Below are 16,488 nucleotides of genomic sequence, written 5' to 3' on the forward strand. Positions count from 1 at the left end.
TCAGCTGACATCCAGACAGAGAGAGCAGCTCATTACTTATTTAAAAGGTTTTCTTGGAGGCTAAAATCACTAGCTAGTTCCTGAACAGTGGAAACTGAGGCTCACTGACAGGAGAGTCTCTCTGGGTCACTCTTAGGCTGCGTTTACACAGGCAGCCCAATTCAAATATTTTTCCCCACTAATTGGTCTTTTGACCAATCACATCAGATCTTTTTCCATCGCTGATCTGATTGGTTAAAAGACCAATCCGTGAAAAAAAGATCAGAATTGGGCTGACAGTGCCCCAGATAGAAAGTGCTTAAGAAGTAGAGCAGTGGTACTCATTGCGCGGCCCGTGAGGCCTTATCGCTGTGATTTTCCATTCATAATACAATTTCAATTCAATGTAGGCCTGAATCACTTCACTGAATATATATGTTGTTCCCTGGACGGCAGATACATGGTAGTACAGCACAACTGTTGAACAGAAAGGCCGAAATAGAACGCAACTGCTCAGCTCCTGCGACCGTCATATCAGTTTGCTACTAGATACTTTTGCAGTCTGGTCGACATGAATCGATTTATTGTAAATAATAAACAGAAATCTATTGACAATGAAGATGAGAGGAAAGGGCTGGAGAACAACGTGACAGCTATGAACGAACAACCACCGGAGAACCAGGAAAATCAGGAACATGGCGGCGGGAAAATGCAGCTAGCTAACGTAGCTTTGGTGGCTAAGAGAAGTTGGCTACGGTCGATTCAAGAACACAAAGTTCCAAGAGAAATTGACAGACTTGTTTATACTGCATAATGGTACTAGCTCACTTTGTCTTGTTTTAAACGAGCAAATTTAGAGCGACATTTCCAGTCACACCATGCCCACTTTGACAAAACATATCTACCATAAAGCAACCTCAGAAACAACAAAATAGCGCAACTCAAAGGACAGCAAATAGCGGACAGATCTAGCACTGTTGCAGAGAAAACGACAGAGGCATCATTTACGTTTGCTTGGATGCTCGCGAGAAACAAGGCCTTCACAGACGCGGAGATAGTCAAAGACTGTTTTTTGGCCTCCGCCGAAATATTGTATAATGATTTCACAAACAAGGAAGCTATTTTAAAGCAAATTACGGGACTGCAACTCCCAGACTAGACCATAACAAGACGCATAGACATCGGTAAGCAACTGATTACTGACATATCCGTGGCGCCGTGTTTTAGTATTGTACTGATTCAAATGACATTGCCCAATCATGTGTTTGTGTCCGCTTCCCTCGAAACGAGTCGTTCAGAGAATAACTTATGTTTACTACCCCTTCAGGGACAAACACGAGAGGATATTCTGGAAGCCCTCAAATATTTTGCTGATAATAATATTGACCGGTCAAATCTGGCATCTGTGTGCACTGACGGCACCCCAAACACGCGAGGGAAGGAAAAAGGACTCATAGGCCTGATGAGAAAGATGATATTCCCGAATTTGTAACGTTTCGTTGTATCATTCATCAGGAAGCACTTGTGGCTAAACTCAAAGACTGACTTCATAATGTGATGCAGTAGGTCGTGCGCTTGGTGAACATTATTATTAGGGCACTGAATCACCGGCAATTCCGCAAGTTGCTGGAGGAATACCAGACAGAATACAGCGACTGTGATATTTCACAATGAGGTGAGATGGCTGTCTCGTGGCAGCTTTGGAAAGATTTCTCCCTCCTCCCTCAAATCTGTGAATTTGTTGCACGCAAGGGGAGAGTGGAGACCAAGCTGGATATTAAAGCTGGCTATTTTAACTGACATCACCTGCCACCTGAACACAGTTTATCTCCAGTTCCAAGGGAAAGCTAAAACTCTGGGCAAAATGCTGCATGTGGTCAAAGCATTTCAAAATAAAATCACCACACTTCATACCTGAAAGTTTGTTAATTTCCCAAAACTCAGAGCAGTCACATCATCCAACCCAGACATACAGCAACATTTTAGCTATGATGCATTTGTGTGTTGGAAGAGTTGGAGTTTGAGAATATCATGGAGTACAAGGAGTTTTTCAACTTCATTGAGAACCCCTTTCATGTGCCAGTGTCATCTCAGCCCTCTGTCCTGACTGTGCTGGAATAGAGAGTGAGATAGTGGAGCTGCAGGCAAATGACACATTGCAAGGTGAACTAAGATCAGGTGTTACCCATTTCTGGAGTCTTGTGTCAGACACAGAGTATCCACTTCTGAAGCAGTGTGTGCAAAAGGTGACATTTTTTGTCAGTACTTATTCCTGTGAAGCAACATTATCAACAATGAACATTGTGAAACAACAACAGAGAGACTGACCAATGCACACCTGGATTGCCTCACAAGGATAGCAACAGACTATACATTCAGAATGAATTCAGTCAAGGAGCAGAAGAGACATTTTTACTCATCCAACTACTGTGGTTACCCTTAATATGGGTCTTATGCATGTGATGTAGCCTATTTGATGTGTGTGTATATATTTGTGATGTGCTGTATCATCAGTTGTATGTGCTCTATTGCTCTCAATTGATAATATTGGAAGAAAAAGTACAACAGATTAAAGATGTGCGGCCCTCTGAATGATTGTCTCAACCCAAAGTGGCCCCCTTACAAAAAATTGTGAGTAACACTGAAGTAGAGTGAGAGGATGAGAGAATTTTAGATAACGACAAATAACATGCAGTCTTCACAAAAGCATTACAGCAGTCGCAGTGTTTCCGCTGCAGCGTGGCGCTGCGCCACGGCAAAACCATTGCCACCACGCCAAAAAAATCTGGAACATTTGAAAATGCTAGAACAGTCCACATTTACTTTCCCTCTGCAAATAAAATGAGTAACTAATAGAAAAATCAGACAACCCCATAGTAGAATAGTTTATATATTTACCTTGTTGTGCGTTCTATGCGGGACAAATATTCCTCACAAGGCGCATTCAAGTTGCGAGTGCCATAGGGAGGGAACATGCATTCTGACAAGCAGTCAATGCACAACAATTCATAACGCAATCGCAGGGAGAACAGCAGTTTTAATGGTCTTTGTTAAAAAGAGGGGGGGTCCCAGCTTTCCATTCCTACTTGATTTATTTCTCAACTCCTAAATATGTGTGAACTGCACCATTTAAAACCCAGAGTTTTAAACAGCAGCATGGTTAAGCACCTTATCGCATAGGGAAGTAACTTGGGATAAAACACCACCCTCAAGATTTTTTTTGGAGTGACTTAAGAAATTGTGATTAGCCAGATTACATTTTTAGTTGAGCAAGAGTAGTGGTAACCAGGGAAAGTGTTGTGGGAAAATGTGTGACATGAAGTGGTTCCTGTGAGAAGTACAGACTTCTTATTACCCCTGGTGGTGGATTACCCAAAACTACCTTAACAGGTAGGCCTACATTATACTAACCGTGTTTGTAATTTTTTGGGGACATAAAATGCATCAATATGCATAACTAGTTATTAAAATATCACATTTGGGATCTAGCTAATGATTAGCACATTAGGGTAAATGCAAATAGGCAACCCCATGCTTCAGCCTATTTATAGATACTATGCTGCATCAGTTGGGCTACAGGTGATAATGCTTATTGCTAATAGCATACCTGATAATATGGACCAGGGGTGTCAAAATCATTCCATGGAGGGCCTAGTGTCTGCAGGTTTTTGGCTGTTCCGTTCAATTAAGACAACCAGGTGAGGGGAGTTATTTACTAATTAGTGAGGGAGGAGAGCAATCCCACAGACACTTGACCTTCCGTGGAATGATGTTGACACATGATATAGACCAGGGCTGCCCAACCCTCTTCCTGGAGATCTACAATCCTGTGGGTTCAGGCCAACCCTAATTTAACACATCTGATTCTACTAAATAGCTGCTCAACAAGACCTTAACCAGCTGAATCAGCTTTGCTAAATTAGGGTTGGACTGAAAACCTACAGGACAGTAGATCTCCATGATGAGGGTTGGGCAGCCCTTATGTAGACGATGCATAGGCTATAAGCATGGTCCACTACAGTGCATTCGGAAAATGTTCAGACACCTTCACTTTTTCTACATTTTGTTACGTTACTGATTGGTGGAGCATTATTCTAAAATGGATGAAAAAAAAAAAAGTATTCCTCAATCTAAACACAATACCCCATAATGATGAAGCAAAAATCTGTTTTTTTAGAAATGTTTGCAAATGTATAAAAAATACAAAACTGAAATATCACATTTACATAAGTATTCAGACCCTTTACTCAGTACATTGTTGAAGCACCTTTGGCAGCGATTACAGCCTCGAGTCTTCTTTGGTGTGATGCTACAAGCTTGGCACACCTGCATTTAGGGAGTTTCTCCCATTCGTCTCTCTAGATCCTCTCAAACTCTGTCAGGTTGGATGGGGATAGCTGCACAGCTATTTTCAGGTCTCTCCAGAGATGTTTGATTGGGGTCAAGTCCGGGCTCTAGCTGGGCCACTTAAGGACATTCAGAGACTTGTCCCAAAGCTACACCTGCGTTGTCTTGGCTGTGTGCTTAGGGTCGTTGTCTTGTTAGAAGATGAACCTTCACCCCCAGTCTGAGGTCCTGAGTGCTCTGGAGCAGGTTTTCATCAAGGATCTCTCTGTACTTTGCTCTGTTCATCTTTCCCTTGATCCTGACTAGTCTTCCAGTCCCTGCCACTGAAAAACATCCCCACAGCATAATGCTGCCACCATGATGCTTCACTGTAGGGATGGTATTGGCCAGGTGATGAGCGGTGCCTGGTTTCCTCCAGACGTGATGCTTGGCATTCAGGTCAAAGAGTTCAATCTTGGTTTCATCAGATCAGAGAATCTTGTCTCATGGTCAGTCCTTTAGGTGCCTTTTGGCAAACTCCAAGCGGGCTTTAATGTGCCTTTTACTGAGGAGTGGCTTCCGTCTGGCCACTCTACAATAAAAGGCCTGATTGGTGGAGTGCTGCAAAGATGGGAGAACCTTCCAGAAGGACAACCATCTCCACAGATGAACTCTGGAGCTCTGTCAGAGTGACCCTCGAGTTCTTGGTAACCTCCCTGACCAAGGCCCTTCTCCCCCGATTGCTCAGTTTGTACGGGCGGCCAGCGCTAGGAAGAGTCTTGGTGGTTCCAAACGTCTTCCATTTAAGAATGATGGAGGCCACAGTGTTCTTGGGGACCTTCAATGCTGCAGACATTTTCTGGTACCCTTCCCCAGATCTGTGCCTTGACACAATCCTGTCTCTGAACTCTACGGACAATTCCTTCGACCTCATGGCTTGGTTTTTGCTCTGACATGCACTGTCAACTGTTGGACCTTATATAGACAGCTGTGTGCCTTTCCAAATCATGTCCAATCAATTCAATTTAGCACAGGTGGACTCCAATCAAGTTGTAGAAACATCAAGGATTGTCAATGGAAACAGGACGCATCCGAGCTCAATTTCGAGTCTCATAGCAAAGGGTCTGAATACTTATGTAAATAAGGTATCAGGTTTTTTTATATATAAATGTATATTTGTCATTATGGGGTTGTGTGTAGATTGAGGAAAATTTTTAATTTAATCAACAGAGTAAGGCTGTAACGTAACAAAATGTGGAAAAAGTCAAGGAGTCTGAATACTTTCCGAATGCACTGTATGTTAAAATAATTTCTGGAGGTGAAAATTATATTTTAGATGGTGTCAGCGTAATTTTAATTAATTTTGGAGTAGAATGTCCTTTTAAAAAGTCACAAGAACTTGACTTCCCAGTCTTTCTACATAAAAATTATCTGGGGGGGGTTAACCTCCAAAACAAAGGGGGGAGGGACCCCCCCTTAACCCTCAGATGGAGGGTTTGTGTCTCTGTGTCCATTTTTGTGTATGTCAGTGTGTGTGTGTCTTTCCGTGTGTGTCAGCATGTCTTACCCCAGACTGCAGGTCTTTGAGTGTGTGTGTGAGGATGATGTTGAAGACTGCGTGAGATCTGCTGCTCTCCTCGTTCATGTTGGTTGCGGCCACCGTACGAGACTTATTCCCCTCTGACATCAGAGACTCGATGTCCTATAGGAGAGATCGGAGAGAGAGAGAGAGATCGGAGAGAGAGAGAGAGCGAGAGAAGACAAACGGGGACGGAAGAAAGCAGGAGAGAAAGGAAGAATGGAGAACAGAGAGAGGAAGGGAGATGCTATAAATAATTCATTAGTAAACAAATAAATACTTATATATTGTTACTAGTGGTGGTAGTGGTACAGCAGTGATATTGTGGTGTACCTTGTAGCTGGCCACAGCCAGACGAGACAGGCCGTCCACATACGGCCCCAAAACCTTGTGTTCCCTCACTCTCAGAGCCTGTCTGCTCCTGGAGGGGAGGGGGGATGACAGATATGAATGTGGTTTACTATGGAAGAAATCCACAGTCATCATGCTTCTATGCTCTATCTAAAAAATAATATAAATAAATGAATGCATTTATACATTTCTATCATTTTTCATTTGTAAATTAATTTAAAAAAGTATTCATTTATTTGTAAATAACTTGTATCCCTATACACTCTCTTACGTTCTGTGTAGAAGCAACAGTTCTCCAAATAGAATCAGCAATAGCCAGATCAATACAAGTGGTATATCATTAGGCCAAGTTCTAGCATCTGTATAATGTGGCAGACTGACTCCATATGGCCGTCAGATGTCGGACCTCCCACTCCTGTGGCACGCAGCTCTGCTATTCTATTGATTGTTTTAGCCGGGGTCAGAGGTGACGGGGTCATAACCTTTGGGGTCAAGCGGGGAGCCATAGAAACTGTGAGCAGACAAACAGGTGCAAATGTGTGCAAAACCATTGGGGCCCTGCTCCGAAGCATGTTTGGAAACGTACTGGATAGGCGAAAGCTACCACCAGTATGTCATGGAACAATTGAGTTATCAGTGACTACATCAAGGGAGGAAGCGTGTTTATATTATTTTAAAATGGGGCCACAGACAAACTGTAGTATATTCAAACAATTAACTAAAACAAGAGGTCATGTGGAGGTTAAAGGTCGTACCCTTTGGGGTCAAGGAGGTCGCGGACCTTCTCGTTGTATATCTCCATGTAGGAGACCTCTATGGTGAAGCCTTCCCCCTCCCTCTGCCCCAGCAGGGTCCGGTCAAACAGAGAGCTGCACAGCCGCGGGATCAGACCTGGAGAGTCCACCGAACCCATCATTGTGTACGACTTCCCCGAACCTGGAGGGACACACACATACAGCCAATGGGTGAGCACGGATGTGAGGAGACAGCCAATGGGAGAGCATAGCAGTGAGGTGACAGATGAACCCCTAAGAATCTGTTACATGCTAATCAGAACAGCCAGTAGTATCATAGCATATGTCATAGGGAAAAATTCAATTGCATTTGCTTGATTCCTCGCGTAATTCTCCTCACCCATTGGATGAGATGGTGACCTTCTGACCTCATCCAATGAGTTTGGAGAAGGAGGAGAGAGGCCGCAAGGAATAAAGGAAATGCAATTCAGATTCTCCCATAATGTAATAACATACCCGTCTGTCCATAGGCGAAGATGCAGGCATTGTAGCCTTGGAAGGCGTTGTGCAAAAGACTCTCCCCAAGGCACTGGAACACCACGTCCTGACCTGGAGACAACCACCAGGCAACGTTACAACACCACACATTATTATACAATATAAAACAGTACAAAAGGACTTCATTGATCCCTTTAGGGGTGATTTAGAAAATTATCTGGAGCACACAGACGATTACAAAATAAGCTACAAGCTTTGCATGTTAATTTAAAATAGGACCTTCAGACCGTAGCCATGAACAGTGCGAGAAACAATCACCTACAGATTCATCCAAGCGAGTAAACGACAGAGAATTCAGGTGGGATCCTAATTCCTTAGTCACTACTGTAGAGACAAATGTTTGAAAAAATACCTAAAAAACCACCTGAACAGAACTCTCCCATTGAGCAAAAGACGTTGAAAAGACAGTTTCAATGTTTTTTCTACCAAAAATACACTGTTTCGACGTCCTTTAAACATCGTGTGCTCACAGGGACACCTGTAGATACACGAGGTGGAGGAAGAAGAGGGAAGGAAGGGAAGTGAGGAGAGGTTAACGTGAGGGAAATGAAAACTGACCCGCAAACTTGTCCTTTTCCGACTCGTCCATGGACCAGAAACAGTAGTCGTAGGCAAAGGTCTGAGGGACGAGACATAGAATGAAACAAAACAGTTTAGAACGGATTTAAAACAGCTGTTATTTAGCGGGCAAAACATATGGGGATGATCAGTTGAAATGGCATTGTTACGGTGTCATTTCAACCAGTTTTGCCCGTTGGGTGTTTCTTGTTGAGCACTGGCAATGATAAACATGCCATACAAATGAACAGTGTGTGTACATGTCAACATAAAAGTACAATGATTGCTTTATAAAACACATGAATACAGAGTAGCTAGAATGTAAACACAGAGACATTAACAGCATTGCCAACCAAACATTAACACAATCAATAGTAATAGCAGCCAGCCACAGTACTGGACTTACCTTGGTCTGATTCCTGATGAAGTTCACACGAGGTCACAGGATGGCCACATGGGTAGAGGGAGAGAAAGAAAGAAAGAAAAGGGGGACATTTAGACTAAAGCATCATGTCTCAGACACCATGTAAACAAACACCAGGACATACTGGACCCGTATTCACAAAGAGTCTGAGTAGGAGTGCTGATCTAGGATCAGGTCCTCCATGTCCATATATTATTATTAATTATGATCCAAACAGAAAACCTGATCCTATATCAGCACTCCTACTCTGAGGTACTTTGTGGACACTGGCCCTGATGTACTGTAGTGTACACCGAGACAGACAATCACACACTGTAACAGGATTTTCTGAGACGGGTCCAAAAACAAATTCTTCTGGCACTGCGTTAAGGGTACACACAGTTTGGTGAGGGCTTTGAGATTATTCTCCGTCAATAACCCTGCTCATTTTAAGAGGCCCACTTTGTGATCTGAAGAAGCGTAGTTTGAGTATAATGATGTGTATTCAGAATACATCCTACTATCAGTGATGTGATCATCACTAGATAAGTCAAGAAAAGAAAGACTGCTGGTCTATCTCAATGATGAGCTACAGATAATGGAGGATACAGTGGTTAGTATTCATATTAGCGTTGTTTTGCTGTTTGTCTGAGACAGGATGCATGGGTAATAAAGCTAACATGAACCTATTCACAGGAATGCACGCTAGCTTCCACTCTTCCTGCTCCCTCTCCCCTTCTCTCAGTCTTTCACACTCTCGCTCTCCCTCTAAAATGTTCAATCCTGTGGCTGCCGAGGCCTGGAGTTGATAAACCCTTGTTTATGACAATGTTTCATTACTGTTTCCAACCCCCTAGGCTATATCATGGGGGGGGGGTCCTGGCTCCCGGCTCCCGGCTCCCTATGCGAGCAAAACAGAGAGAGTGAGAGAGGGAGGGTCTATAGGACACAAAGCCCCTCTCTTGGTCCATGTCATCAGTTGGACTTTGTTCAGTGGACCTGAACACAAACAGAGAGAGCATCACTCAATGGCAGAGGACAGGAGGGGGAGATAGGGAGAGAGAGAGGGAAAGGGGGGGAGAGAGAGAAAGGGAGATTCACATAATGACAAGAGAGGGAGAGTCGAGCCGAGCAGCAGGGTAAATATGCATTTAAGGACTCCCTTATCTACCCTGTGGCTGAGCAGAAGCTTTACACAGCACTGCATGAACACAATGACCTATATAAACATTACACTCCAACACACAGGCCGTGAGAGAAAGACAAGGAGACACTCAATTTCTACACTGCATTCACAAAATGCTGGGGATGTTACTCTCTTACACAAACACACTGGCTCCGCTCCCATCAGAGAGCATGCATGACACACGTATTTGCACACACACTCTTTCAGACATTTTGTGTGTCCTTTGAAGGTCCCACACACTGGTTGTCCATTAGTAAATTAGTTTAATAATAGATTACACAGCAACTGTACACACACAGTTCATATCTGAAAAATCCCCATGTGCGAGAGCACACATCATGACATGGGAGTCACACACACACACACACACACACACACTGGAGCATATGTGGCAATGTTAGTGACAACAGAGGGCTGGCTAGCACAAAGACAGAGCGAGAGATAGGAATAAGCACAGTGACCTGGGGCTGGGCTTGTCGTGAGGGATCAGCTCAACTGTATAACAAGCAGCGCCACAGGCAGAGTGCATGTGTGTGTAGGTGTGTGTGTGAGCGTCACATCTCCAGAAACTGCAGGGAGGATTAGAGACCCCTGGGGTAGTAGTTAACATGTCAGGGGGGTGGGCCTCCATCTCACAGGCACAGGAGTAGACAGTGCTGGGTGGTGGACATGGACCTCCAGGATGGGACCAGGATAGCCAATCATGCTTTAGTGACTGGGCCAGCATAGCCAATCAGAGTTCAGGATCAAGACCAGTGCATCTATCAGAAGCTATGCTGACTAGGGATGTGACAAATAGACAATATGTTAATGTTGAATATTCCGTTCAAACTATAAGAAAAAATCATACAATTCCATGTGAATTCACAATGCAGCTGCGCTGCTGCTAGCAACAGTATGGGTCTCAAGGTTGTTCCCTTTCATATGGTTAAGCATTGCACCTGTACTACCATTACTGTACCTCAATTCTACCTCGCAAAGTTTGCATTTCCTTCTCATTTAACTTCTAAAAATATTCCCCTACAGGACTTCGCTGCTGTCGCTGTCCAATTGTTAACGACAATGTAGTGGAGAGTCGACTCCAAAATAATTGATTCCTCGCACGTCGACTTCCAGGCTCGACTCCCAATTTCTGACTGTCAAGATTAGATTCTGATAGGAATCGACTCCTAGATTAAGTATTTTTGGAACGGAGGAGACTGTGTTCTCTGAAGTACGGCAACTAATCAAACATCTTTCATAGCGAGCTAGCGAGGGACAGAGAGAGAAGGGAGGGGCACAGTATAGGCAGTTCGGGCACCAGGCAGACGTAGTCAGAACCGTGCCCATCTATCAGCAATCAAAAGCAATGGAGTGCTGTTTCTTGCAATTTCTTGGCTTGCAACTTCAGTAAAGCAGTAAAGGCTTTTTAGCCAAGTGGTTAGCTTCTTCCAAAATCAAGCTTTGATTGGTAACAGCAAGAATCCCCTCCTGGCTCAAGCACCTTGCTGTCTAATAAACTCAGCAAAAAAAGACACGTCCCTTTTTCAGGACCTTGTCTTTCAAAGATAATTCGTAAAAATCCAAATAACTTCACAGATCTTCATTGTAAAGGGTTTAAACACTGTTTCCCATGTTTGTTCAATGAACCATAAACAATTAATGAACATGCACCTGTGGAACGGTCGTTAAGACACTAACAGCTTACAGACGGTAGGCAATTAACGTCACAGTTACGAAAATTAAGACACTAAAAAGGCATTTCTACTGACTCAAAAACACAAAAAGAAAAATGCCCAGGGTCCATGCTCATCTGCGTAAATGTGCCTTAAGCATGCTCAAGGAGGCATGAGGACTGCCGATGTGTCCAGGGCAATAAATTGCAATGTCCGTACTGTGAGTCGCGTAAGACAGCGCTACAGGGAGACAAGACGGACAGCTGATCGTTCTCGCAGTGGCAGACCACGTGTAACAACACCTGCACAGGATCGGTACATCCGAACATCACACCTGCAAGACAGGTACAGGATGGCAAAAACAACTGCCCGAGTTACACCAGAAACACACAATCCCTCCATCAGTGCTCAGACTGTCCGCAATAGGCTGAGAGAGGCTGGACTTAGGGCTTGTAGGCCTGTTGTAAGGCAAGTCCTTACCAGACATCACCGGCAGCAACGTCGCCTATGGGCACAAAGCCACTGTCACTGGACCAGACAGGACTGGCAAAAAGTGCTCTTCACTGACAAGTCGCGGTTTTGTCTCACCAGGGGTGATGGTCGGATTCGCGTTTATCGACGAATGAATGAGCGTTACACCGAGGCCTGCACTCTGGAGCGGGATCGATTTGGAGGTGGAGGGTCCGTCATGGTCTGGGGCAGTGTGTCACAGCATCATCGGACTGAGCTTGTTGTCATTGCAGGCAATCTCAACGCTGTGCGGTACAGGGAAGACATCCTCCTCCCTCATGTTGTACCCTTCCTGCAGGCTCATCCTGACATGACCCTCCAGCATGACAATGCCACCAGCCATACTGCTCGTTCTGTGCGTGATTTCCTGCAAGACAGGAATGTCAGTGTTCTGCCATGGCCAGCGAAGAGCCCGGATCTCAATCCCATTGAGCACATCTGGGACCTGTTTGATCAGAGGGTGAGGGCTAGGGCAATTCCCCCCAAGAAATGTCTGGGAACTTGCAGGTGCCTTGGTGGAAGAGTGGGATAATCTCATAGCAAGAACTGGCAAATCTGGTGCAGTCCATGAGGAGGAGATGCACTGCAGTACATAATGCAGCTGGTGGCCACACCAGATACTGACTGTTACTTTTGATTTTGACCCCCCCTTTGTTCAAGGACACATTATTCAATTTATGTTAGTCACATTTCTGTGGAACTTGTTCCGTTTATGTCTCAGTTGTTGAATCTTGTTATGTTCATACAAATACTTACACGTTAAGTTTGCTGAAAATAAAACGCAGTTGACAGTGAGAGGACGTTTCTTTTTTTGCTGAGTTTATTTGGTTTGTCTGTGCAGCAAACTGTGAGTAGCATTTTTGAGTTACTTGTATAATTTAGGTCAGAGACTGTATAAAATGTTTGTAAAGCGCTCGTTATCATTTGTTCTGTCTTACTATCCAGGTCCGTACCCAAACAATTCGAGCTTCTACTTTTAAAAATCCACCTTTCCAGAAACAAGTCTCTCACCGTTGCCGCTTGCTATAGACCACCCTCTGCCACCAGCTGTGCCCGGGGAACCATATGTGAATTGATTGCCCCCCATCGATCTTCAGAGCTCATGCTGCTAGGTGACCTAAACTGGGACATGCTTAACACCCCGGCCATCCTACAATCTAAGCTTGATGCCCTCAATCTCACAGAAATTATCAATGAACCCACCAGGTACAACCCCAAATCCGTAAACACGGGCAAAGATATCATCTTAACCAACTTGCCCTCCAAATACACCTCTGCTGTTTTCAACCAAAATCTCAGCGATCACTGCCTCATTGCATGCATCCGTAACGGGTCTGCGGTCAAACGACCACCTCTCATCACTGTCAAACGCTACCTAAAACACTTCAGCGAGCAGGCCTTTCTTAATTGACCTGGCCAGGGTATCCTGGAAGGATATTAACCTCATCCCGTCAGTAGAGGATGCCTGGTTATTCTTTAAAAGTGCCTTCCTCACCATCTTAAATAAGCATGCCCCATTGAAAAAATGTAGAACCAGGAACAGATATAGCCCTTGGTTCACTCCAGACCTGACTGCCCTTGACCAGCACAAAAACATCCTGTGGCGTTCTGCATTAGCATCGAATAGCCCCCGTGATATGCAACGCTTCAGGAAAGTTAGGAACCAATATACACAGGCAGTTAGGAAAGCTAAGGCTAGCTTTTTCAAGGAGAACTCAAAAAAGTTCTGGGACACTAAAGTCCATGGAGAATAAGAGCACCCCCTCCCAGCTGCCCACTGCACTGAGGCTAGGAAACACTGTCACCACCGATAAATCCACTATAATTGATAATTTAAATTTTTCTACGGCTGGCCATGCTTTCCACCTGGCTACCCCTATAGCCGGTCAACAGCCCTACACCCTCCACAGCAACTCGCCCAAGCCTCCCCCATTTCTCCTTCACCCAAATCCAGATAGCTGATGTTCTGAAAGAGCTGCAAAATCTGGACCCCTACAAATCAGCCGGGCTAGACAATCTGGACCCTCTCTTTCTAAAATTATCTGCCGAAATTGTTGAATCCCCTATTACTAGCCTGTTCGACCTCTCTTTCGTATCGTCTGAGATTCCAACAGATTGGAAAGCTGCCGCGGTCATCCCCCTCTTCAAAGGGGGAGACACTCTAGACCCAAACTGCTACAGACCAATACCGACCATTTCGAATCCCACCGTACCTTCTCCGCTATGCAGTCTAGTTTCAGAGCTGGTCATGGGTGCACCTCAGCCACGCTCAAGGTCCTGAACGATATCATAACCGCCATCGATAAGAGACATTACTGTGTAGCCGTATTCATCGACCTGGTCAAGGCTTTCAACTCTGTCAATCACCACATTCTTATCGGCAGACTCAACAGCCTTGCTTTCTCAAATGATTGCCTCGGGTCACCAACTACTTCTCTGATAGAGTTCAGTGTGTCAAATATCAGAGGGCCTGTTGTCCGGACCTCTGGCAGTCTCTATGGGGGTGCCACAGGGTTCAATTCTCGGGCCGACTCTCTTCTCTGTATACATCAATGATGTCGCTCTTGCTGCTCGTGGTTCTCTGATCCACCTCTACGCCGACGACACCATTCTGTACACCTCTGGCCTTGTTTTGGACACTGTGTTAACTAACCTCCAGACAAGCTTCAATGCCATACAACTCTCATTCCGTGGCCTCCAACTGCTCTTAAATGCAAGTAAAACTAAATACATGCTCTTCAACCGATCGCTGCCCGCACCTGCCCGCCTGTCCAACATCACTACTCTGGACGGTTCTGACTTAGAATATGTGAACAACTACAAATACCTAGGTGTCTGGTTAGACTGTAAACTCTCCTTCCAGACTCACATTAAGCATCTCCAATCCAAAATGAAATCTAGAATCGGCTTCCTATTTCGCAACAAAGCATCCTTCACTCATGCTGCCAAACATACCCTCGTAAAACTGACCATCCTACCGATCCTCGACTTCGCGACGTCATTTACAAAATAGCCTCCAACAGTCTACTCAACAAATTGGATGCAGTCTATCACAGTGCCATCCGTTTTGTCACCAAAGCCCCATATACTACCCACCACTGCGACAACCACTGGCCCTCGCTTCATACTCGTCGCCAAACCCACTGGCTCCAGGTCATCTACAAGTCTCTGCTAGGTAAAGCCCCGCCTTATCTTAGCTCACTGGTCACCATAGCAGCACCCACCCGTAGCACGCGCTCCAGCAGGTATATCTCACTGGTCACCCCCAAAGCCAATTCTTCCTTTGGAATCCTTCCAGAATCCTTCCAGTTCTCTGCTGCCAATTACTGGAACGAACTGCAAAAATCACTGAAGCTGGATACTCATATCTCCCTCACTAGCTTTAAACACCAGCTGCCAGAGCAGCTCACAGATCACTGCCCATCTGTAAACAGCCCATCTATCTACCTCATCCCCATACTGTATTTATTTATTTATCTTGCTCCTTTGCACCCCAGTATCTCTACTTGCACATTCATCTTCTGCACATCTACCATTCCCGTGTTTAATTGCTATGGTGTAATTACTTCGCCACCATGGCCTATTTATTGCCTCCTTTGCACACACTGTATATAGACTTTTTCTACTGTATTATTGACTGTATGTTTGTTTATTCCATCTGTAACTCTGTTGTTGTATGTATCGAACTGCTTTGCTTTATCTTGGCCAGGTCGCAGTTGTAAATGAGAACTTGTTCTCAACTAGCCTACCTGGTTAAATAAAGGTGAAATAAAAGGATTCCCTGTTGTTTGTTAGGATTGTTAGGATTCTCTATGAAATTTTACATATACTTGTTAGCATTGCTAACCTTCAGGTTAGTGGGGTTTACAGAATAACCTGGTGAGGCACAAGGTCGGTATGAAGGGATAACAATCTGGATACCGCCCAAGCCTAGTTCTAAGTCCACAACAATGCCTAAACGACATCAGGAGACCACTTTTGAGGTCTGGGAAAAATTGAAGACATTTTAAAATTTTGGGTGAAGTTACCTTTTAACGCAAGTGCATACCAGCCAGAGACCTTTGCTTGGTTAGCGGTGTTTCGGACGTGTCATTTCCGGTCACAACTTGCAGACTTGTTTACGTGCTGCTGTGCGTTTTGTTGCTAACCTTACTTTGCTACCTGACAACTTCACGGTTTTTACTTTTTAACTTCTCTAGGATAGGGGGCAGCATTTTCACGTTTGGATGAAAAGCATACCCAAATTCAACTGCCAGCTACTCATCCCCAGAAGATAAGATATGCATATTGTTAGTAGATTTGGATAGAAAACACTCTGGAGTTTCTAAAACTGTTTGAATCATGTCTGTGAGTATAACATAACTTATTTAGCAGGCGAAACCCCGAGGACAAACTATTCAGATTTGGTTTTTTTGAGGTCACTCTCTTTTCAATGGATTTTCATTGGGAATACAGATTTCTAATTGACCTTCTTGCAGTTCCTACCACTTCCACTGGATGTCAACAGTCTTTAGAAATTGGTTGAGGGTTTTTCCTTTGTGTAATGAAGAAATACGGCCATTTTGAATCAGGGTCACTTGTTGTGTCCTGTTTGTTAGAGGCGCATGACCAGAATGCTAGCTACAGTTTGTTTTAATCCTGTATTGAAC

General features: G+C 44.4%; 1 protein-coding gene across 1 annotated transcript in view; it reads right to left on the bottom strand.

The window, feature by feature from the left end:
• LOC120023398 (kinesin-like protein KIF13B) overlaps positions 1–8,140 on the bottom strand; it is a 44,262-nt gene extending 36,122 nt beyond the window's left edge. Inside the window, exons 1-5 of the mRNA XM_038967408.1 lie at positions 8,086–8,140; positions 7,486–7,578; positions 6,991–7,171; positions 6,218–6,302; positions 5,873–6,007 (exon numbers count right to left, since the gene is read on the bottom strand). Coding sequence (XP_038823336.1) covers positions 5,873–6,007; positions 6,218–6,302; positions 6,991–7,171; positions 7,486–7,578; positions 8,086–8,116 — 525 coding nt within the window. The 5' untranslated portion in view covers positions 8,117–8,140. The remainder of the gene's footprint in view (positions 1–5,872; positions 6,008–6,217; positions 6,303–6,990; positions 7,172–7,485; positions 7,579–8,085) is intronic.
• Between the last annotated feature and the right edge of the window lie 8,348 nt (positions 8,141–16,488).

The sequence above is a fragment of the Salvelinus namaycush genome, chromosome 28 (assembly GCF_016432855.1).
Source record: "Salvelinus namaycush isolate Seneca chromosome 28, SaNama_1.0, whole genome shotgun sequence".
NCBI classification, from domain to species: Eukaryota; Metazoa; Chordata; class Actinopteri; order Salmoniformes; family Salmonidae; genus Salvelinus; species Salvelinus namaycush.